The sequence below is a fragment of the Choristoneura fumiferana genome, chromosome Z, assembly GCF_025370935.1.
Source record: "Choristoneura fumiferana chromosome Z, NRCan_CFum_1, whole genome shotgun sequence".
NCBI classification, from domain to species: Eukaryota; Metazoa; Arthropoda; class Insecta; order Lepidoptera; family Tortricidae; genus Choristoneura; species Choristoneura fumiferana.
This window is the reverse complement of record NC_133472.1, coordinates 20,642,059-20,665,597: the sequence shown is the minus strand read 5'-3', so window position 1 is coordinate 20,665,597 and position 23,539 is coordinate 20,642,059. Positions and strand designations below refer to the sequence as shown.

Below are 23,539 nucleotides of genomic sequence, written 5' to 3'. Positions count from 1 at the left end.
ACTTGGCTATTGTGAAACTTTGTGCCGTTAAAATCAAAAGGTTGAAAACGCCTGGTATAGAAACTTTTATGTTTGTGGCTGTTGACACCTAATTACCTTGATCTTAGACGAAGATTTTACTTTATGCACTAGAGCATAAATAGTTATTTGTGTCACAAGGGAGCAAAATGGTATATTTACGGCGAGGGCGTACATTGAATCCAGAATGTAGCGAAGGATTCTATAATAGAATCTTGAGCGTAGCGAGGGATTCTAAAGTAGAATCCCGAGCGTAATGAGGGATTCAAGTGTTAACGCCCAAGATGAAACTAATTTTGCTCCCGAGTGACTCGTACAACTTTTCACACCGATCATTAAGAAACTTGAAGAAAAAATATATCTAAATATAGTTAAAAAACAACCAGCATAGAAAATGGCGTGGCTTTACAATTATCAACTTCAAAAAATGGCATTTGCAATAAAACACTTAGAAAAGCCTTGAACAGAAAAGTTGCACTTTGCTCCCTCTCGACAGGGAGGAAAAGTTACTTTTCTGAAGGAGAGGTGTGAAAAAGTAATTTTATGTCGCCTCGATCCAGCATAAACACCAACTTTACTAGCATGAGAAGTGAAAAAGCTATTTCAAGTCGCCTAGATTTTGATAAACACGCACTTTACGAGGAGAAGTGATAAGTTATTTAATAAAATAGCCCTGGTAATAAATTAATAATACCATAAAAATAAGGAACATCTTTAAGTAAGCACGTACCACTGTAATGAGTTCTAAATCTCGTTTGTAGGTTCGTTCAGTCATCAGGAGTTCTCTCGCGATGAAGAATGTGATGTCATTGCCACGACGGCGCTGCGCCTCCCCGGCACCTTCCCGCGTCAAATTGCTTAGACGTGTTGAAATACTACAATTCAAACAAATGTCATCATCGATGATTAACTAGAATATTGCCATTCGATTCACGCATCGACTAACTATAGCTTACCTATTATTATTGTTTGTTCTATTAAGCGTATCGCCAGCATCGCTTTCACCGCCACTCAGAACGTCCATACTCGTCGATTCAGAAACTGTATTTACTGTAAAATACATTAATTAAAACTGTAGCACTTCCACTGAAATGTCTATCGTATATATCAGTTTTTACTTTACATTTTAAATCTTTAAGTAAGAAACTTGAGCACTATAGTCGCAATCAAGGATTTACTCGATAGTCTATGATCAAAAACGATGGATGTACCAATTTTATTACGATTACTTTAACTACGAGTACCTGCACGTATTATCCTTACTATCCTTACTAATATTATAAATGCGAAAGTAACTCTGTCTGTCTGTCTGTCTGTCTGTTACGCTTTCACGTCGAAACCACTGAACCGATTTTGATGAAATTTGGTATATAGGTATTTTGAACCCCAAGGATCAACATAGGATACCTTTTATTCCGGTAGAGGGCGCCACCGCGCGATAACCTAGATCCGCGCAGACGAAGTCGCGGGCTTAAGCTAGTTTTATATAAGTACTAGCTTAAGCCCGCGACTTCGTCTGCGCGGATCTAGTTTATCGCGCGGTGGCGCCCTCTACCGGAATAAAAGGTATCCTATGTTGATCCTTGGGGTTCAAAATATCTATATACCAAATTTCATCAAAATCGGTTCAGTGGTTTCGACGTGAAAGCGTAACAGACAGACAGACAGACAGACAGAGTTACTTTCGCATTTATAATATTAGTATGGAAGTATGGATTAAGAGCCTAAATGCCAAGGTTCATAGTTTTATCTTCGACGGCGACGAACTTCCACCATATTAACTTTCATCCCCTATTTCAACCCCTTAAAACCTTTTTTTCACAATAAAAGATAGCCTATGTTCTTTCCCAAGGTCTATTCTATCTCTGTACCAAATTTCATCCAAATCGGTTCAGCGGTTTAGGCGTGAAAGCGTAACAGACAGACAGACAGACAGAGTTACTTTCGCATTTATAATATTAGTATGGATAACAATCAATTTAGGTACGAATTTTACTTATAATGTACGATCGAACAATCTAAATTGTAATCCACTACTCATTCACCTTAAACTTTACAGTACAACTGTAAATGTTATAACGAATTAATTCCATTGTCAGGTATTGCAATGTTAGTTGTGCCTAACACTTCAAAAAGGTTTCATCAACGGGTCAAGCACGATTCATCAGTGCGACAGATAGCACAGTCAGCATTAAAGCTAGCTGGTCTCTTTGTAATGCAACAACTTACATACAGATGTGACCAGCTAGCTTTGATGCTGGCTGTATATTTCTGAAATGGGAAACAGTTATTAAATGTCTACTTACAAAAAATCAGGTTGCTAGGTATTAGAGATTATTTATGGCAGGACAATTACCATTAACATTTCCGTTGAGAGCATCTGTCCTGACGCAGTTGTCGACGACGTCACTGGGCGCGACGGGTGCGACGACGGGAGCGGCGGGCAGAGGCGTAGACGCGCTTAGCGGTGACGCCAAGCTCTCGTTTTCAACAGCCGGCACAGGCGACATACATAAACTTGCTGAAGACACTGTATGCTCTTCTTCCAGCGAAGAATCATCTGTAATTCATAACAATAAATCAACACTTCTTCTCCCATGTTACAACTAGGCTTCAACGAGAATAAACGTTTCTATTATACCATAATACCACTATACCATAATATAATATTATTATGCCCGTTTGTAAGCACTGCAGTAGATATTAAACGTATTATTCGCGTTTAAACCCATTTCAAATTTAAATATAAAGTAATTTAAGAGAAAACGAAATAAGAGTCATAAAATCATAAGCCATAAAATCAATCAATAATAAAAGTGATTTCATTAAGTTTTGAAGTCTTTCAAAACAACTAAAACACAATACTAAAGAACCGTGTAAACAATGGCACAAAGCCAGGCGGTTTTTGAATATAATGATCACAAGGTGCATTAATAAGACATTACCACTGGACAACTGAGACACGTTCACATAATAATATATACAACTAATGTCTAATTCAGCAACCGACTGGATTCAATCATTGATTGGGTATTACTTATACTACCTTCTCCTCAGTTACAAAAATGTGGATCATAATCTTATTACTATAACTGGATAACATTTTCGGAACTAGTTAAAATAAAATGAACATATGTAATAACAAAATAATCATGCAAAAATAATTAAAGTGCTCCATTATAACAAATAAATCAGCCTATTAAACTTAATCAGAACATAGATAAGCTATTTTACCAACTAAATCGTCAGCATAACAGGTTTAAATAACGAGTTAAGGTTTAAATAATTGTAACTAACATAAAATGTGTTGTTCACAATCACAATGCATGCTTATGAAGATGTTGTCAACTTACTTATAATCCTGGTAGCTTGATAACAATATTCAATAAAGGATTCAAATAAAAGCAAAATGAATTGAAAAAATCGATGATTTTAAGTTTAATTTATTTATTGTTTAACTAGACTCAACTTTTTAAGTGTGGAGTGGGGTATTGCAGGGAAACCGCACACTTACATAATTATTATTTATGTATATTTTTATATATATCTAAATTAGTAAACGGGTAACATTCCAATATTTTTAAACAATATCCAAAATACGTGAAGATTAAACGAGTCATCAATGTAATGAAATTTTAATATTACAGTCTATTTGGATTGTACACATTTAATCGAAAAGTCAAAATTACTTAACTTCTAAAAAACAATTATACTGATAGTTATCGCAATACTTGTGAATCACCGACAACTATCTCTTATCACTACAATTTCTAAAATTGCTTCGTGCACACCTGACAGTATTATTTACTAAAGTACAATTGAACACTATGACATGATACAAAGCAGCCAATTTTGGAATAGTGGAATGTTTCACCTACAGGTAGGTAGGTACGGCTAGTCGCATTCCATTTTTTCGCTTTTCGCTGTGTAAATACATTAAGCGATAGTTAAAGCGATTCACACCTTATGTGATATTTAGTTGTCTGACAAAGGGCAATAAAGCAGTAGCGTTAAAGGTTTTAAATGCAATATTGTTTACTGCGATAGATTAGAAAAAGAATTTACAAAGGCAAAAATAATCGTTTTTTGAGTACATAGGTACAGATCTATTGAATAAGTAATGTTTTTCCATTGTAATTCCATGTTTGGGATAAGTTCGTATTTATCTTGCGTTGTCAATGAACTTCAGTAAACCTCAGTACGCTGTTGAGAAAGCAAGTGAAGTACGAACTTATCCCACAAAATACGATGGCAAAACATTATTCACTACACTTGTACTGAGACTGTATTGTCTTACGCGCTGACGTTCGCGATCGAACTCATTCTCTTTTACCTTGTGATGTGACAGAAGGAAGCGGTGGAAACTGTTGTAGTTCCAAGTTTGTTAGACAATAAGGTCTCTAATCATTTTCTTCCGATACACCGATACAACAGAATGATCCTTACATAAACTTTGAAAATGGACAATATTGTTCATTGTTATGAAAAACCAAACCAAAAGTTACAATGGGCAGCAATAAGGTTAATGGGCCGCGTTCTAAGCAACAACAGCGATGAGGCGGTGAGAGTGTCAAGTAAACATTATCTTCAAATGTAGTTGTTAATAAGTATCAAGAGAAAATTACACTTATTTAAGAAGTTTTACTGCCGTGGGGGTTGACGACACACTAATTGTGCGCTTCCATCTTAACGTCCCGTGCTTATATAAGTTACCTAGGAAGCAGCCAACGACTCCTGCGCAAACTGTATGTCCTAATTATAGCTAAGACCTTTTATTAGAACAGCTTATAGTTTCGATTTTCATACTCCTGAACCAGTCGAAAAATCATTACGTGCAGCACGCCCAAAACAGCCTACTTTATCTATATTTTCGACCACAACAACAACAAATAACCTTGCTCACGCAATTGCGACTTCGTTGGATCAAAAAAGTCGAAAACAAAGGATCACGTCAATATTTAAAAGGTGTAAAGTTCATGCCCGAATAAAATAATTTATTGCCTTTAGATATACTTAACTTATAGCTTGTTCGAGTTAGCAGGAAAGGAATAAGGAATTTTACTGCTCACAGACAACACTATCATAACAAACAGTCATGACATGAGAATTTAGTCAGAAATATTCTAACTTTTTTGCGAGGTGTCTGATAGTCGAAAGTCAAGGTACGTATTTCAAAAGGTGGTCAGGGAGATCGTGCATTAAGATATTTTAAGACATATCTTTACCTTTTTACTTTACTTACACACAATTTCGAAATAATTGCGAAGTGCCGATTTTCTGAAAAATTATCTTAGTTAATTATTAACATTTAGCCCTTATTATGTATGTTATTCTAGCAGCCAGTGACGCTTAGAAGACAAAGATGAAAACAAGATCTTGAAAATAAAACCCAGTACATAAGATATGATATAACCAAGTTTTAAAAATTTGCGTCTGCATGGAGTAAAATCATTTAAGCAGTTCGAGAAATAATTAATCATTAAAAATTTCATTTTCAATACAACTAGTAGAATTGTCAAAATTTACTTGAGCGATTGGAATCAAATAACGATATGAAGTTAAATGAAAAACATCAATCTTTCAAAAAACAAATTACGATTTACGGCAGTGTTTAAGTATAGGAAAAAGATTTTTAATGCCAGCAATTGTAGAATTACGTACTATACAAAATTGAAAGATTTTTTTCCTAAATATTACTTCTTATGGAAATCTGTATAAGCAAAGTTTACTTACTTGTTAGCAAGTTCATTTTACTCTCGACCGACAAAACTATACGCGGATTCCTAATTTACGCTCTAGATTTAATGCTAAGTAATGCTTCACACCTTTTTTGAAATACAATTTCTAAACATTTCATAATCCATTGTTTATAAATACCTATCACATCCAGAACGAAAATAACCGCACACACATTCAGTTTAATTTGGGAAAACCTGCGAATGGAAATAAGGTCCATTTTAAAATACCTACCTACATACCTAGGTACAGTCACCAGCATTAATATCTGCCAAAGCGGAGCGTGCTAAAATATCTGACACGTCCTTCCGGCCCTAGAAATAGAGTCGTATCAGATATTTATGCACGCTTGTTGTGTCTGATAATGGTGCTGGTGACTGTACTGTGAGGATGTACGTAGATTATATAAATTCATTTATATCAGTTAAAGTAGTATATTGAAATATAATTTTAATAAATAAAATGAAAAAAAAATTAGTTTAAAAGAATTGTTGTCTGGAATAATTAATGATGTAGGTACAGTCGAATTCATAAACATGTGAGGAAAAATTTGATCAAAAATATCTGAACTCGCTTCTACGCCGTTAACAATAGACTCGTGTTCAGATATTTTTGATAAAAATTTTGCTCACAAGTTTATGAACTCGACTGTACTTCAGGAGGTGATACACTGGGTATAAGGAAGTATGAACCCTAAATGTCGGAATCAAATGTGTGCTTTTTTGTTGGTAGTAAATATTCTCTATATAATATTTACTACCAACAACCTTTCCGTTTTCAGTATATTTCCAAAAAAATATCATACACTTGACTAAGACATTTAGTGTTCAAACTCTTCCTAATACTGCAGAGTATCACCTAATGGTGTTTTCCTACATCGTTATTCCGGTCATCCTCTAAATGTAGAATGATATGTACTTATAGCATGGCTGTCAAGGCCTGACTCTTCCAGTAGCGCAGACAGAGTTTTTCCTATTTTACGTTCGAACTATTTTTAGAAGATACGAATTTTATGTCATAAAAAAGCAGCCTGCGCCACATAGTGATTTTAAGCTAATCTTTAAAATTAAAAAAAAAAAACCCGGCTGCCTTAACAACTAAAAGGAAGAAAATAAGTCTAGTGGTCTAGAACTCTGTCAAGTAGCTTATTTAAAGTTCAACAGTCGGGACCCCTAACCAAGAACTTTTGAGCTGGTAATGGGTCCCGAATTAACCGTCTACAATAAAAATTGATTCAAATGCTTTACGCATTTAAATACAGCAAAGTAACAAAAGAATATTAAATGATAGTGTCGTTCTTGCCGGTACACTACTGAAAATTGGCGTGACATCTACTTTGAGGAAATAGCTTGCACAGGCGGACGCACGTACAGCTGGCCAGCAAAGTGATCCTAGAAGGGTTCCGTTTTCTTTCTTTTGAGATACCGAAACCCAACAATGTTACTTTATTTGCGGTCTTCTAAATAATACATTTGGATTGTATTAATAGGAAATATTAGGCAAAGCTCTGCGCATCGGGCGCCACTAGCACAAACCTTAAAAAACCAATGAACTAAAATATTTTCTATGCTCACCTGCGACCATATGATAGCAACATCATGCATGCATGGTGTTTTGGAACTGAAAATATTTCAGATCACCATGCGTTAGATAATTGGTCAGGTTAGGTTTGTTTTATAAACTTCCTGAAAATTGTATGGTTTTAGTATAATTAACAAGTAGGACTTTCGCCAATAGAACGAAGATTATATTAGGGCACAATCATTAGGTGAAACGATACAGATCTTGGCATCATATAGTACTAAATACTAGCAAATGGGTGTATGCAAGATATGCGTGTTCACGCAGTTCCTCCACCTCCACACTGTAAGACACACACAAATCACACAAACCCATTTATCACCACCACCGCACTACACTGACGCGTTTCGAACTCAACCAGAGCTCATCTTCAGAGCAACACAACCGTACACCATGCTACCAGATGTTAGACTAACAAACCACAACAAACGTTTTAATATATCACTAACTCCCTAAGTACCTACCCACTTTTATTTTTTTTATCAAACAAAACAAAACCACACACAAAATATTAATAAATTTTAATAGTCATATAAAAGTACCTTGAATTTTTATTTATTTACTGTTAAGGCGTGTTTTATTAACTGTTATTGCTGAAATTAGACCCAAGCCGTAGCAAGGGAGATGATACTAAATTAACCTGTTCATTAATAATGGACCCCATACTGTTGTACCTAATTATTTCCATGCATTCCATAACATCGAGACGAAACCCTTTGCCGCAATAGGGGCGAGCAAAGAAATTATTTTAGTTGATTGATATGGACCTCCGCAAAGTGACGCCTGATTCAATAAATTATCGTAAACAAACCGCCATGATAACGTCAGTTCTCTTTATAGTTTGTCGCCATGACGGATCATGACATATTCATTATTAACAAAATAACGACATGATATTTCAATGATATTTACATCATCGTTCATCCACCATTACCTCTCATATTTCGTTTTCTAGATTTTTTTTAACCGCACAACGGCAAAACCTACTACACTGGCAAAGTTGTGCTCCAATGGACAGAGTCATATCTTTCTAAAAAATCTAATCTAATCGATATTAACATCGATAGTAACTATAGAGCTATATTATTATTTTAAAAAAATATATTAAAATGATATTTTATGGCATGCTACGGACATTTAAAGGAGATTCAAGACATTCGAAAACTGTGTACGGTATGTGCTAGTGCTGCATTCTGACGGCAGAACATTGCAGTAATATTCCCTGTTGCTATAATTGAAGGTGTTAAAAAGCGATTTACCCATAAATATATTTTGTCTTTGGCAGTGGCCAACTGCGATCATTTATTAAATTTAATGTGGTGCGCAGGGTAAAAAATATTTTATCATTTCTTCGACTCATCATAACAATTCAACGTGGCAATTTACTTACATGCCATACATTAATAAAAGTATTATTTCAATTATCTATCCAAATTGTCCTAGTCGAGTGCGAAACATTGTTATTAGAGCAGGCATTGTAAGTAGTCGACTGCAACTGCGAGGACACTTTTTATTCTTGTGATGAAATACTAAATCATGGGATACTTGAAATAAACTAATTGATAGGTACGTACTATAAATGTTTAAAAAACATAACGCCCATAGGTTTAATACGCAAAAAAGGTCCTTGGGTTTTAAGATTGGTTTTTTGGAATCTTTTTGTATTTTTTATTAAAATTCCAATTTTTTTTACTTTTACGGTCATCCCGTAAAACCTAAATTGAAAATACAAACTGAAATAGAGATGCACAGAAAACCCAGAAAAATAAGACCAGCACTGGGAATCGAACCCAGGTCCTCGGCATACCGTGCTACGTGCTATACTGCTACACCACTGCTAAACAACGGTACAGACACGAATTTCCCCTATGCACCACATATCTCAGCTTGTTTGTTTCTTATTTAGCCACTTAAGCAGTGACGCTAGCGACATCTATACCGTAGCCCTCATCGAGAAACTTTTCCTTGGGTTTTATTTACGGGGTTACAATCAAGGTAGCCTGTATGTTACGAACCTGCTTACAAGCAAGTGTGATAAAAGATGTTCTTAATTAGATTATTAAGTTTAAATAGATAGGTAAAGGAAACCATCAACTTTCTTAAAATACGTTTAACTACGATTGTAAGTGTATTTCACTAGGTTTCGTTTTCTGGTATAGAAACTCTAAGCTCTTTAAATTGTGACCGTGGCCCAAAAAAACCCGACTTAAGACTAGCCTACAAATACCAAAGTAAAAAAATTAAATATCTCGAAATACAGGAGACTTTTTCTGAACTTCATTTTTAGGCAAGGTGCTCACCTAAGATGATATTTCTAGCCGTAACAGGATATCCACTATTTACCGAACCCCTGTAGTTTCATTGTGTCCGTCTGTCGGCGGTAATAACAGATCTTATATTATATGCAATGTGTGATCAAGGCTGTTTAAAATCTCGTTTTTTTACTAATTTGCTACTTCAGCCAAAGCCCCTATGAAATATGTAGTTCACCCAAAGTACTTACTGAGGGACTTCTTCATCATACAGCTCTTTAAATTTCTGTACAAAGCAATATTTTTTAATAAAGTAGGTACTTTGTGATCATGAGTAATGATTTACTTAAATTGATCGTTTCTCGAGAGACATCTGGTTACATTACTCGTAAAACTAGAAGTGAAAATTATTACGATTTTATGGCAAGAAAATGGCACAGCATTGCAGATATATATAATCGTACGGCGTCGGCTTTTGCCCGCGACTCCATCTGCGAATAAATCATTTATCGCTATCGTACGGGAACTATACAATTTTCCAGGATAAAGACTATCTTATGTCCTTCCCAGGGGCTAAAAAAATCTTCACGCCAAATTTCATCTAATTTGGTTCCGCGACTTAAGCGTGAAGAGGTGACAGGCAAACAAGAGTTACTTTTGCATTTATAATTATATAATATTAGTAAGGATTACAAGGCGCTAAAGGTAAGTCAACTACATATAAATTAATGGAAATCTGAAAAGAATATCATACCTTAAATCACCATTGTCTTAACAGTGATCTAAACTTTTTTTTTCATGCTTGTCCTAAATTAATTGTATGACTAGTTTCAAATTCAATAAGTTGTGCGATAATAAAATTTAGTTAACATTCTTACTAAGTGCCCGATGATCACCTTGTTAATAAGAACCATCAGTTCAAATTATAATGATATACATGACCACTTGAAATAAAACAAAATGAGCTTCATCCCTTTTTGTGGCTCGTAGCATAACAATAATATTAAAAATCACTTCGCTAATACGATTGCCACCGAGCACATTATGAAACAGATAATTAAATTCTTAATTACAAAGTATGAACATTTTACATTATAACCATGGTATCTACGTATGTAATTTTCGATGGTAGTGTTTCTAGTGAACATGGTACACACACACATTATTCTATTTTTTATAATATTTGGCTAAACACATCATCATCCCAGCCTATATACGTCCCACGGCTGGGAAGAGGCCTCCTTCCAGAATGAGAGGGCTTGGCTAAACACAATAACCCGTAAACTTTACAGTCAAAAAATAAAAAATCCGACAGGAAAAACAATAGATCCATAATATTTTAATGACAATAAAATTGAGCAGCTTTGGCACTAGTATTGCATATTCTATTTTTTAAGAGTTTCTGCACTAACCTATGTTTGAAAAAGCAGTCAAATTACTGGTTTTCTTTTTAAATATTTTGCTTATTGGTGTGACTTGATGTTTTTTGAGCAGTGAAAATGCAATTTTACAACTCAAAAACATGTTTCACGTAAAGTAAATCACAGCCATTACATTAAATATTCACTGCACGATTATTTATAACGGACATGAAATAAGACCATTTGATTAAAATTGAATATTTTATTTTTTTTACCTTTATACCATTCATTGGTATCAACCAATTTTAAGAAAACGGCCATTAATGATCATTGTCAGTAATATATTTCATGAAACGTTGTAATTATTATTAATAATAATTAATCCTAATACATCAAGATAAAATTTGGCACTAGTAAATTTGTTAAAGTCCTGTATAATAAAGCTTTAGCTCCAGAAACTTTAGAGTCTAGGTTAGTCGTAAATTTAGGTACTTAAGTTAAATTTAATTCTCTACAAGTGTGTATCGGCAGCCTACGGGGTTGGAAGTTCTATAGCGATATTCGTTTTTTTCCTTTAATGAGTACAGTCAATAGCAAATGATAAACATCGGTTCCACGTTTAAATGAAGTCTCAAAAATATAAAAATATGTAGGACCTGCAGTCTACCAGGCCCAGTTACATATAGATTGCCAGTACAGTTATAATTATTTTGCCAGTGACTGTACTTGCACAAATCATCATTCTTGGTATTTCAATAAGACAAAGTTTGTTATGTTAGTTGAGGCTACTTAAGGTTTTAATTAACTTTGTTTTCATGTAATTGAATATATTTTATTATTCTATCCCTACAATTATATCGATATTTTCGTAATATGACCAGAGCTAGAACTATTGATTGTTAGGTAAATAATACATAACACATTATTAACATGATTAAATAAAATTTGACACGGTAACAATCCGATGAATCATATTTGCTTTATAAATGCCCTTTAGCCTTTTTGCAAGTATCTAAACCTCATTGCCAGCGGACTGTGATAAACGCGTTAACTTCTTTATCAATATCATTGACAAATATTTTTTTGCAAGTGAATTCTTAACTAAATATGAGAAATCAATTAATATAACACAACCTAACGACATCAAGTTCAAGGTCCGACTACTAAGTATATAAAATACTACAACAGCAATAATTTGACGAAATAAAAAACGCAGAGTAAACAGCAATGACGTATCGTATCTCTAGGAATGGTTTTACGAATAATATAAAGAAAAAAAAACTACCATACGTATGCTATGCTATAACTGTTAACTAAATTGGTTTTAGTTAACCTAATCGTTTTCGTCATCGGAACACAAAGGCGGAGGGAGAGTAGAAACATCAAATTTCTGTTCTGGGCTGTCACTGGAAGCTTGAGAATCCACATAATGACTTGAATAAAATCTTTCGACATTATTGAGACTGAAGCGCTGATCAAGATCTCTAGTATAATGTTCATGACTGGAATCTGCTACATCGCGTAAATCACGTTCATATTGTGGATAACATTCCTGAGTTTGAAACATGCCAATATCATCATAGTGCTCAGGATAAGGACTACCTCGATACTGTTCATATTCGTCTTTATCTTGTGGCAATTCGGAGTCTGAATATGCCATCGAATCCCCACGCGCAAATAGATAGCTGTTTGATTTCGACATTTTTGGGGCTCTTTTAATAGTATCCACCGGATAAGCATAGTCATCCGAGTCGTCTCTGTCACTTTGGTCAGTAAAGAAAGCAGTTCGCGATTGAACTTGTCCAGATGGTTCGCCGAAAGATTTATCATCAGTTTGGCGAAAAGTAGAGGAGGATTTGGATTTTTTGAGAGATGATTGGCGGCTGCTTTTATTCGAAAAAGATAAACGAGGAGGGCTATCATCGGGTACATACGCAGGTTCCTGAGAATCTAAATATGGATGGCGTAATCGACCTAGTCTATCGAATCGTGGAAAACCCATCTCATCCTCATCCGCGGAAGACCCGAACCCTTGAAATTGTACTGGAGTAATGTTAATGGGAAATAGTTGTCTCTCATAGTTAGAATTTTTATATTGAGCATAGTCTCCTTGTTCATCGTCTTCCGAATAGCTTACAATTTCAGCAATGTCATAGTTTTTAGAATCAGCCTTTGACATCTCCGAAGATCCCGACCCCACATCTGGAATATAACTATCAGAGCACTCCGAACTTTCCATACGACGGAGCGTGTCTTCCACGGCTAAATATTTCGTGCATTGTGGCTTATCACTTTCAGAAGAGCACTGACTTTTAGTAGAATCTTCTTCCAATACATCTTGTATTTTTTCTTGCCTTTTACGTGTACCTGTAACTTGTTTTTTACGCCTAAAAGTTTTCATTCTCTCTCTTGGATCTCTTATAACATCTAAAGAACTATCAGTGTCATTTCCACTAGGGGGACTTTTGAGAGATACGTTTCGTACTAATAGTGATTTTTTTACTGGTGCCTTGATTGGCTGTATTGGCGGTGATTCAGAACTTAGACTGCTAGAATAATACGGTGAGCACCTTGATAAAGGAGTTTTACCTGACCGTTCAGCAGATTTTTTATCATACAAATCTCGATGCACAGACGGTATTTCTGGAACCGCTATGATAGGTAAATCGGAAGAAGACAGGTAATGCTCATGAAATGACCAGCTCTTCGGTTTAGTGCGATACTGCTGAGATATTTTATATTCTTTAATTTGATTCTTCGATAGAGTCTTATCATCATAGCTCGCGTGTTTTGCTAGGGGTTTATAATCAGAGCGCATAAATTGATTGCCGACATCTTCACGAATAATGCTCGAAAACTCTTGACTTTGATAACGTTCACTATGTTTCTCTTCTTGACTGTACAATTGAGATGGAATATCAATATCTAATTCCGGTTGTGGACCAACAAAAAAACTTTTAAACCCGCTGTCTTCGCTTTGACAACGCAAAGTGGGTTTAGCATAGCGACAAGTTTGTTCTTCGTAGCTTAAACTTTTAGAAGGTGGTTTTTGATATTTTTCAAGATTGTCGTCTTTAACATGTTGAATACCTTTAAGTCTCTGATCAAAACTTAGCACTTCATCAGCATGTTTTTGTAGGCTACTTAATGAACTAGAACTAGATTTATCCGATTTATCGCTGTAGCTTATAGACGAAGACTTATCTGTTTTGCTAGTATAAGATGCGGTTAATCGAAGTACAGGCATTTTACTTTGTGTTGATGCATTTCCGTGCAACATTTTTCTAGAAACCATTTCTTCAAATGGTTTTTCGTCTATTTCAGGTGGAATTTCTTTTAAGATTTTGTCATCAGATTTGGTATCCTCGGCTTCATGTTGATCTTCTCGTGCAGTAGCTATCAAAGTGTGACTTGTGCTCGCCGACCAATCAGAAATAGACTGAGCTAAAGTCAAAGTACTATCACTTTTGGTGCCCGAACTACTGTCTACACCTTTTCGAGATATAGTTGTTTCTGAACTGCATAGCTTATCATATTTTATATTTTCAGTGCTTTTATCTAAGCTACTGCTTTTAGAACTTTGTTCAGCTTGAAAACCTATTTTTGATTTTTGATCAGACATTTTGCCCGTAAGGGAAGTAGAATGCACTTTTGCAACTGCGTTATCAGATTTATCACTTTTTGGAACTGATATAGCTGAAATGCTTTCCGATGCAGAAAGGTTTGCATACTGTCGAACTGTATTTGTTCCAGTTGACCACTCTGAAATGCTTAAACAAATAGAGGTATCTTCCGAATGCGAACTATGCGTGCATTTTTTCTGCGGTAGACCAATTTTGACTGTACCGTCTAAATCGGTGCCAAAAGAACTAGTTTCTTCTTCTGAATGACTACTATGACTGCAGCGTTTGCATGTCCCTGAACTGCCGGTACTAAGTTTTGTTAATGCACGAACCGTATCGTCAGTATTCATTTGTGATAGATGGTCGTCGATTGATGTATCGGAATTGTTTGAACCGCATGAATTTTTTGGTGTTTGAGAAAACCCTTTTTCGAAGTCGGGTGACAACGACTTACTGTCACCTGCAAAAACATCGTCAGCAAACAAAGGATCGTCCTCAAATATCGGACTATGATTAGGAGGTGATTTTTGTGGTTGGTTAATAATAACTTTGTCTTCCAATCCGCTTTTAATTGTAAATGATCTATGTTCGGTACGTGAACAACACGAACCCATATCACCCATAAGGCAAGTAGCTTTACTAATAGTTCCACTGAGGCACGATTTATCATAATTTGGTGCTACAACTTTATTGAGGCATGTTAATTCGTCTTGTTTTTCTAAAGGTTCAACCATGTATCCAGACTGATCATAGGGTATAACTTTAACATTTTTCTGGTCAGAACTTCCTACTTTCTCTAGTAATTTCACGGGTCTAATTTCTTGGACATCCTTTTCTAGATCATCGTCATTATTTAATGTATCACTATCATCGTCGGACCCGTGTACATTGTCTTTGGAACTTTCGGATTGAATAGTGACCTTCATGGCTTGCTCTGGTTCGTTGCTCATATAGTAAATGTGTACTTTTTCTACAATTGGAGTCTCTAATAAACTTGAAGGAGGAGAAGGCCATTGGTCATAATCACTAGATCTTCTATTACTGGAAGAATCAGGTATTTTAGTAGCTTGTGGTGGAAGGTCTGGTAATGGCCAATCATCAGATTCCTGACTTTCACTAGCTGAAAAATGTTTCGCCGAAACTTTAGGCGTGGTTTTACTAACTTTTTTATCTTCAAAACTGACTTTGGCATCACGTTCTTCGAAAAACTTGTTTTTCTTATCTGTGTCTTTTTTAGCTTCTGAATACATTTCACTAATTTTAGTTTGATCTATTGGTATATCCGGCATTTCTGCTGATGTTCTTCTATCAGTGTCAGATATGTAGGCAACGTTTGCGTTGCTAGGTGGGTCAGAGCTGAGACTCGCTTGATGATCACTGGAATTTAACGATTCTTCATTAATGCTTTCAGATCTAGAACAAGCTTTAGTAGAATCTTCATCTGCACTTGTTTTTTCTGATGCTGTACTACGCTCTGATATTCTAGACAGTGTGCGTCCAAAGTTTTGACCGTAACCAATAACAACGTCAGTTGCCGTGGACGATGTGGCTGGATATAAGAAATTCACCGGAAAATCATTGAGATCGTCTGTAAAGTCGCCTTCGAAAAATCCACTCTTTTCGCCGGCTGCTTCCAAAGACTCTGATGAATTTATAGTTGGTACGTTTTTAGAAAATGTTTGAAAATCATCGACCGATCGTTGATTGTTAAATTCAAAGACTTCTTTATTTAATGTCAAACTTTCATAACCTTCATGATCTTGCGGTATCCACGCTTCTTCAATACTCGTACTATTTTCGCTGCCTGAGGCTCCGAAAAAGGGTCTCCATGTTGGTTTAAGCTCTTCGCCGCGGCGATAAGCTTCACCTAGAGACCCAGACGTAGATTCAGTAGTCTCAAAAGATCCTCTTGATTCCACACTTAGAGATCCCCTCGAATCCATGCTAGATTTCGATGAACTTTTTTGTTCATCAAGGCGACACCTTCTTCTCGAAGAAGAATCATCTACGCTAAGAGATCCCTTAGATGGAGTAGTCGTAGTAGTGGTGTCCATGCTCGATTTAGAAGAACTTTTTTGGTCTGTATCTTTAAGAGATCTTTTCTTCATAAGTTCTTTTTCAAACGAAGAAGTAATAACATTTCCATCGTCGTCAAAATCAATGGTAGTATTTTGATCCTCCTGTGATATGGTAATAGCAATTTTGGTTTTTTTCACTGTTCTTTGTAGATCCTTTTTCAGGTCTTTTGATGCTCCAGATTGACTCGACTCTGATTCTTCAACAACACATTTTCCTATTTTATCTAAACCAGTCTTTCTTGTATTATGTTTCGAAAGCTGCTCGACAGTTTTATCAATACTTTCAGAACTCGAATCCGAATCAGTTGGAGCTTTCTGCGAATCCACTGGCCCCTGCTTTTCTAAAGTAGGCGTAGGTGATTTTCTAGTGCTATATTTTGATGGACTACGAGGGCTTTCTATACGCCCCATTTCCGGAATCGGAGATGGTGACTTAGAGTTTGACTTCGAATGATCACTTGATAAAATTTGTTGAAACACTAAATGCTCTTCTCCATACTCCATTGACTGTTTAAGTTCTTCGAGACACTCTCTGTCCTTTTTGTTCAATTTCTCAATGTCTTGTGATATTCCTAATGGTCTGGCAATAGAACAACTAACACTAGATTCGTCATCTATAGAGCTGCCTTTGATATTAGCGCTAGATGGGCTAACATCTTTTTCTATGCTTGTCCAACTAGTAGACTCTGAACTGCGAGAGCGCTCGGCACTTAATTTTAACAGTTCACTACGTCTGGATTTTGCTGATAGTAAAACCATTTGATCAGTTGGTGATACATCGTTTGCACTTCCCGAACTACAAGTTTGCTCCCCCGATTCAGACTTATTTGTAGATTTTGATGTGCTCGAGTCAATAAACGGTATACTTTCCAAAGTAGGACTATTTTCTTGAGGTGGAGTTACAATTATTTTGTTTTTATTTTTCCATTTTAGTGGTAGTTCGATTGACTTTGGTTTATCTTTAAGCATTTTTGCATTACGCTTTCTGTCGGCTTCCGACAAAATTTGGGACTCGTGACGCAAAAATTCCACTAAACTGGCTGAAGACTCGTCAAATGTATTTTGCAGATTTACACCTTTCTTTTTTCTGATTTTTATTACACTTGTGTCAGAAAGCGGAAGCTCAGAATTTTCAGTGTATTCATCGTAATCCACTGTCACCCAAGATCCAGTATCATCACTCCTGCCACGAGAAAGTCTTGATTTTGTGTCTTTTCTCGAAGTCTGATCTTGATCAGAAGAACTGTCAGCATCTATATAAGGCAAAGAAATACCCAACATGTTATTCTCGTCTGATACTTTTAACTCGCTGACTTCGGTAAGAGATTCTTCTTCGCTAGTTAACCGTGCTACTTCGGGCTTCTTTTCTGCTGATAGTAAACTACGGATATCTTGGTTGCTTTTACTCTCCTGTAATTCTGTCTGTCTTTGTTTATTGTAAATATCAATTTTTCGACGTTCCATTATTACAGTTTGTGTATCATTTTCTATTACCGTATGCTGAGAGTTAGTCATCCATTCAATAGACGAATCGTCTTCAGTTTTTTCTATGTAACTATGTGACGGAGAAACATCCTTCACCTCCAGTTCTTTTAAGATCTCTGGTTCTTCTTCTTTTAAGGTTGGATGGACATCGACTTTAACTATCTCCTGTTTATAATATCTGTCCAAAGTAGCAGGTATATCTTCCGGCTGAAGTGGAGGTGTTACATAATTTCTGTCGAGACTTTTCGATTTAATTTTGGACTCAATGTGAATATCAGTTTTACGTTCCAAGCTCTTTGACTTAACACTGGATTGTATTTTTTGATAAACCACTTTACCTTCAATTTGCTGTTTAATTTCCTGTTTTTTGGATAGTGTTTTAGGCGACTTTTGAAGTGCCTCCAGATCATCGAATTTATCTTCCAGTGATTGGCTTGATTTGTCGTCTAAACTTTTGTTCAGTTTATTACTTGTCCTGCAGGTCCTTGGATCCTCGAAACTTCGACTAATCTTTCCAGCTATATTATTATCCAATTTTTTTGGTGATTTAGCAATAAAAACATGATCTTCTACTTTGCTACTTATTTTTGTTTCAATTATTATTTTATCGCCCTCGGTTTTAACTAAAATTTTATCTTCGGGAGGAGGAAATGGTGGCATTGTATCCTTCACAGGACTGATCAGTGTTTTTGTTTGCTTGAGCGCTGCTTCAAAGAGCATTTGCTGTTTTTCTTTCCGTTTAGCAATTTCAGTATCACTTTCTTCTTGTGACTTAGTTCTTTCTTTACTACTTCCTCGTCTCACTTCCATTTTCTCCAAAGATTTTGATTTTTCTTTAACTGCCTTTTTCGCTGTTTGTTCCAATTCTTGGCTTTTAGCACGTGCTATATCTAGAGGAGGAACTGTCAAAAAGTCAGGGCGTTCCTTAAGAGAGGATGGCAAAGACTTTTGGGTTTGTAATGCTTTAACTTTTGTTGCATTTGTATCAAGAGATCCACCTTTATTTAATTTATTGATATTTTTCTGCTTTTCATCTGATCTTGTTTTTAGAGTTAATTTCTTTTTTTCTTTTCTCTTGATTCTCTCTATATCCGGGACAATTTGGTCTTCGCTTAAATCTGATAACTTTCTAATGCTTCCTCTTGGTGAATTCAAAGAAGATGTTGGAGATCTAGAAGGAGATTTTGAAATCGGTGAACGGGATAGAGGTGACTTGCTTAAAGGTGAACGCGAAGGAGATTTAATTTGCGATTTAAATTTAGTCATATCATACCTTCGCTTAAACGATCGTGGACGACGTTGTTCGACTAAATCCTCCAACAGCCGTAGCTCCTCAGTATCAATGAGCACAGATTTTGAATCTTTTGATGCTTCAGATGGCTGATCTTCTTCCACCTCTTCAATTTTACTAATGTTATCTTTTACATTTGCATACATTTTTGTCACTTTATTATCAATCAGGGGTTTTTCCTCCAATATTTCACCTTCTTCGTTAAAGTCTTCAACCGTGTCATCCTTAGAGGAGAAAGCGTTCATAGGTGGCAATCTGTGAAGTTGAATCACAGGCGTATCTAAGCTTTTAGCTCTCCGGCTAACTGTTGGAGAATCCTGTGTGGCTTTTTGGCGTTGTAGCGTAAACACTGATCCCTCAGATAAATTTAATCTAGCATGAGCAAATAAAATAGGGGTACCACCAGATTTACGAAGCATAGGTGAAATCAATTCATCGCGTAAGTTTTTCTTGATATCAAGCTTAATGAAATCTTTCTTACATTCTTTCAAAACATCACTTTTTTCTTCTTGTTGTGTAATACCTGTCACTTTTTGGATTTCCATATCCGCCAAATGTTCATCATCACTTTTTAAAAATTCGATACTTTCTAAAATTGGCGAGGGAATATTTTCATTATATTCCCAAGTAGGGTTATCTTTTGTTTCTGGCACTTTAACAGCGATATCATCTTCAGAACTAGGAATAGAGATTGAACGTTCAGAAATTCTGCGTAATTCTGTCGCATTTCCTGAAATACTTTCCAATATTTGAGGATTATATTTAGCCTCTAGTTCAACTAACCTTCGACATTGAGGTGGAGAACCTTCAATTTCGGTCGAACTCATAGTTTGTCCTCTATGCCAAGCTCCAGACGTAATTTTGTCATATTCAAGTTGTAAGATAGGCTCTAGATCTTTTCGCGATTGTGGTGGAGAAAATTCGAGTTTTGGAGCCGCTTCAGTAGTACCGAAAACGTCATCAGAATCGACACTTTCGTCATCTGAAGAGAAAGAAGTAATTCTTATTTTGTTATTACTTTTGCCCTTGATTTTGCCACAACTGCTTTTTTTTCCAGTACCGCGACCTTTTTGTCCTCTTTTTGATGGTAGTTTATCCGATTTCGATTTAATGTCTGCGCGCAGTTTCTCAGCAGCCGACATTGGTTTTGGATCCTTGCAAATTAGAGGTTGCTGTATGTTACGTCCATTTATGACAAACTTAATATCATGACAATACTGCGGTTCCTGCCGTATGCTATCAGTTTTAGAGCTCGTTGCAGAATCACTTTCAATTTGGCTCAGTTTAGAATTCAGAGTTTCTAGCAATGCTGGGTCCAAATGTTTAGTAATATCCCGTTTTGGGCTTGGCAAATGCTGCAGTTGTCCACTCTTGTCAACCTCCAATGTTACTGGATCTACTTTAGATAAGTCAATATTTTGCGTAAATAAAAAGTCTCTGTTTTCTACTTCTAAAAATTTAGAACCATGTTCAACTTGAATGCTATTTCTGGGAGATTTGGGCGACTTAGGAGACTTAGGAGATTTCGGTGATTTGGGTGATTTTGGTGACTTCGGAGACTTGGGTGATTTAGGTGACTTAGGCGAACGTGGAGACTTAGGGTGATCGTGATACTTGCATCTAGAATGAGCATTTAAAATGTGCCGGCCATTTTGAGGTGGAAGCATAATAATATCGGGTGGTTGTCTTTTGTCTTCTAAAGGAGACGGCGCTGTCCCATTCATGACATGCCTTTTGTGTAGTACGTATGGAATGTCATAACCTTCATCAGCGTTTTTCTTAGTGTCCTTAAAACCGGCTTTAAAAGCATCGAACTCTTTAAAATAGTTTTTAGGCAAATCAAATGGGGGACGTCCATGATCTGGTAGTCTAGAAGGCAGTTCAAAATGCGAGCGCTTTGTTGCAATTGGCGGAGCGCTCGGTATTTGTCGAAATATGTAATCTTCATCACTAGATTCGGCAGGTGTTAAATCTATGGACTTCTGGTGCATTAAAACGTGTCTACGAGAGTTAACACTACTGAATCGTGGTCTATTTGCCAGACTATTTGGATCACTCTTAGTTCTCTCTACTGTAGGATGAATATATGGTACAGATGTATCTGCAAGACGACTGCTAGAGCTAGTTTCGAGAATCAACTTAGGGTCATACTCATCAAAATGGGTTTTAGCCATTAATTCTTCTTTTAAATTTTCTTTTCTTACCATATGAGTGTAAACCCTACCACGCATGGATTTGTCAAACTCAGATTGTAGAATAGACGACGTCCCATGTTGAATCGAAGCCGTTTTAGCCTTATTCTTCGCATACTCGATGCTATCCATAGCTGGTAGAATACGTACATTAACTTCAGATTCATTAGAAGACTCTTTTACAAGATGCGAATTAGTTGATTCCCTGCTAAGGGAACTAGTCAAAGATTCAATCTTTTCTTTATCAAAACTGAAAACCGTTTCTGAAGATCGTCGACGCTGATAATTTTGTATTTTTGAGGCTCGATTAGTATCAACCTCTGTATTCAAGCCCACTATATTTTCGGGCCAGATATGAGTTGTTTGTGGATTAGCATCTTCCTCTTCAATTGAATAATCATCGAATTTTTTAGGGAGCACATTATCAGAATAGTGCGCATATTGATCCAATTCAACATTCTGAAGACTCGCAGAATGCATTGGACTATGATCTCTATGTTTGTTATTACTTGGAAATGTGGAGTATGGAGTCGGAATGTGATAAAAATTAGGGGCGTCAGCTAAATTGGCAATCAAATCTTCATGAGATTTGTCGAAAATCATTTTATCTCTATACTCCAGTTTTTCCATTCCAACGAATGTTGATTGAGTGTCATAAAAATCTTTATTTGAGTCTGGGCTAGATGACGGCGATATTGGCTCAAATGGATCAATATAAGCATTTGGTACGTTACTTACACTTCGTCGCCTCATGTTGGCACCCTCACTTTCGTACAAGTTCTTTTTACAGTCATAATAATCAGATTTTGAATCCTGACTGGAGGTTCTTGAGCCTGATCTATCAGAACTTTTACTCTTAAGAGTTTCGCGTGATTTTTTACTGTCAGTATGATATACACTATCACGCGATTTTTTACTTGACTCTGCGCTACTTTTAGATATCTTTTCGCCAAAATCGCTTTTTGACTCCTGACTCGAAGCTCTCGAACCGAGGGCTCTTTTTATTTCCTTATAAAAACTGCCATCTGATCTTACAGACAGTTTTTCCCTCGGTAAAACCCTTGGGTCATCTATAAGGAATGGATCAAGAGGTAGGTCATTGTGGCTTTTGTATTTCACACTGCCTAAATTAATATCAATCTCTTGGTCGTCAACTTCCGACAGATGTGACAGCGACTCATCATCCGACGGAAGGTCGTTGCCAGAGTCCAAAGAGCAAGAACGAGTATGCACTAGAGACGAACGTTGCAATACTCTTGCGTAACGACGGTTTTCTGAACATTCATCATCTGACCTTTCAATTAATTCGTAACTATCGTGAGATATATCATCCTGAGACCCGCTTCGCACAAACGTCGGCAAATCTAGTCTAGGCTCACTAGTTGCTCCCGGAAAACTGGAAGAGTAAGCACGACCTATCATCTCCCTCTGCAACTCTATAGAACTTTGATTTCCGAGAACAAATGCTAAAGTACGCGCGTCATCGTATCGCGTGACAGGCGAATCGACGCAACGGTCACCTACTGGGTAGTATGAGTCTAAATCAGCAAACATACTTCGAGTGTCACGCGCCTGCTTGTTAGCTCTGCGTTTCGAACGGCCAGCATCATCAAAGCTAAAGTCACGTAGGTTACGACAGCTAGCACTGCGGCGCCAAACTAACCGGGCTCGTAGTCCATCATCCTCTTCTTCAATGAGTAGCGACCCGCCTGATCGGCTGGACCGAGTGGAGGGACAGGTCGAATATATATTGGACTGCGAGAGCTCATACTCGAGCCGTTCAGAGGACTTCTTAAAGCTGGAAGACTGTTTAGCAAGAAGGAATTCTGGGTAGGGGCTAGGGTCCGGGGAGGGGGAGGCGGGGCAAGCGGTGGCAGGGAGGGTGACAGTGGGAGTGACCGTGGCCGTAGCCGGCGGGAGGC

At 36.6% G+C, this 23,539-nt stretch overlaps 2 protein-coding genes across 5 annotated transcripts in view; both read right to left on the bottom strand.

Moving 5' to 3' along the window:
* LOC141431208 (FERM, ARHGEF and pleckstrin domain-containing protein 1-like) overlaps positions 1 to 23,539 on the bottom strand; it is a 78,268-nt gene that overhangs the window by 31,427 nt on the left and 23,302 nt on the right. For all 4 annotated transcript variants that reach the window (XM_074092305.1, XM_074092279.1, XM_074092288.1 and 1 more), the window contains 3 exons: positions 2,375 to 2,578; positions 975 to 1,068; positions 749 to 893 (listed from right to left, as the gene is read on the bottom strand). In XM_074092305.1, coding sequence (XP_073948406.1) covers positions 749 to 893; positions 975 to 1,068; positions 2,375 to 2,578 — 443 coding nt within the window. The remainder of the gene's footprint in view (positions 1 to 748; positions 894 to 974; positions 1,069 to 2,374; positions 2,579 to 23,539) is intronic.
* On the bottom strand, positions 4,547 to 23,537 carry LOC141431187 (uncharacterized). The gene has a single exon (XM_074092246.1). The coding sequence runs from the start codon at positions 23,169 to 23,171 to the stop codon at positions 12,282 to 12,284; it is 10,890 nt and encodes a 3,629-aa protein (XP_073948347.1). The 5' UTR covers positions 23,172 to 23,537; the 3' UTR covers positions 4,547 to 12,281.

Coding starts and splice junctions, on each gene's coding strand:
- LOC141431187 (XM_074092246.1), bottom strand. CDS start 23,171: ATGTTTGCTGATTTAGACTCATACTACCCAGTAGGTGACCGTTGCGTC.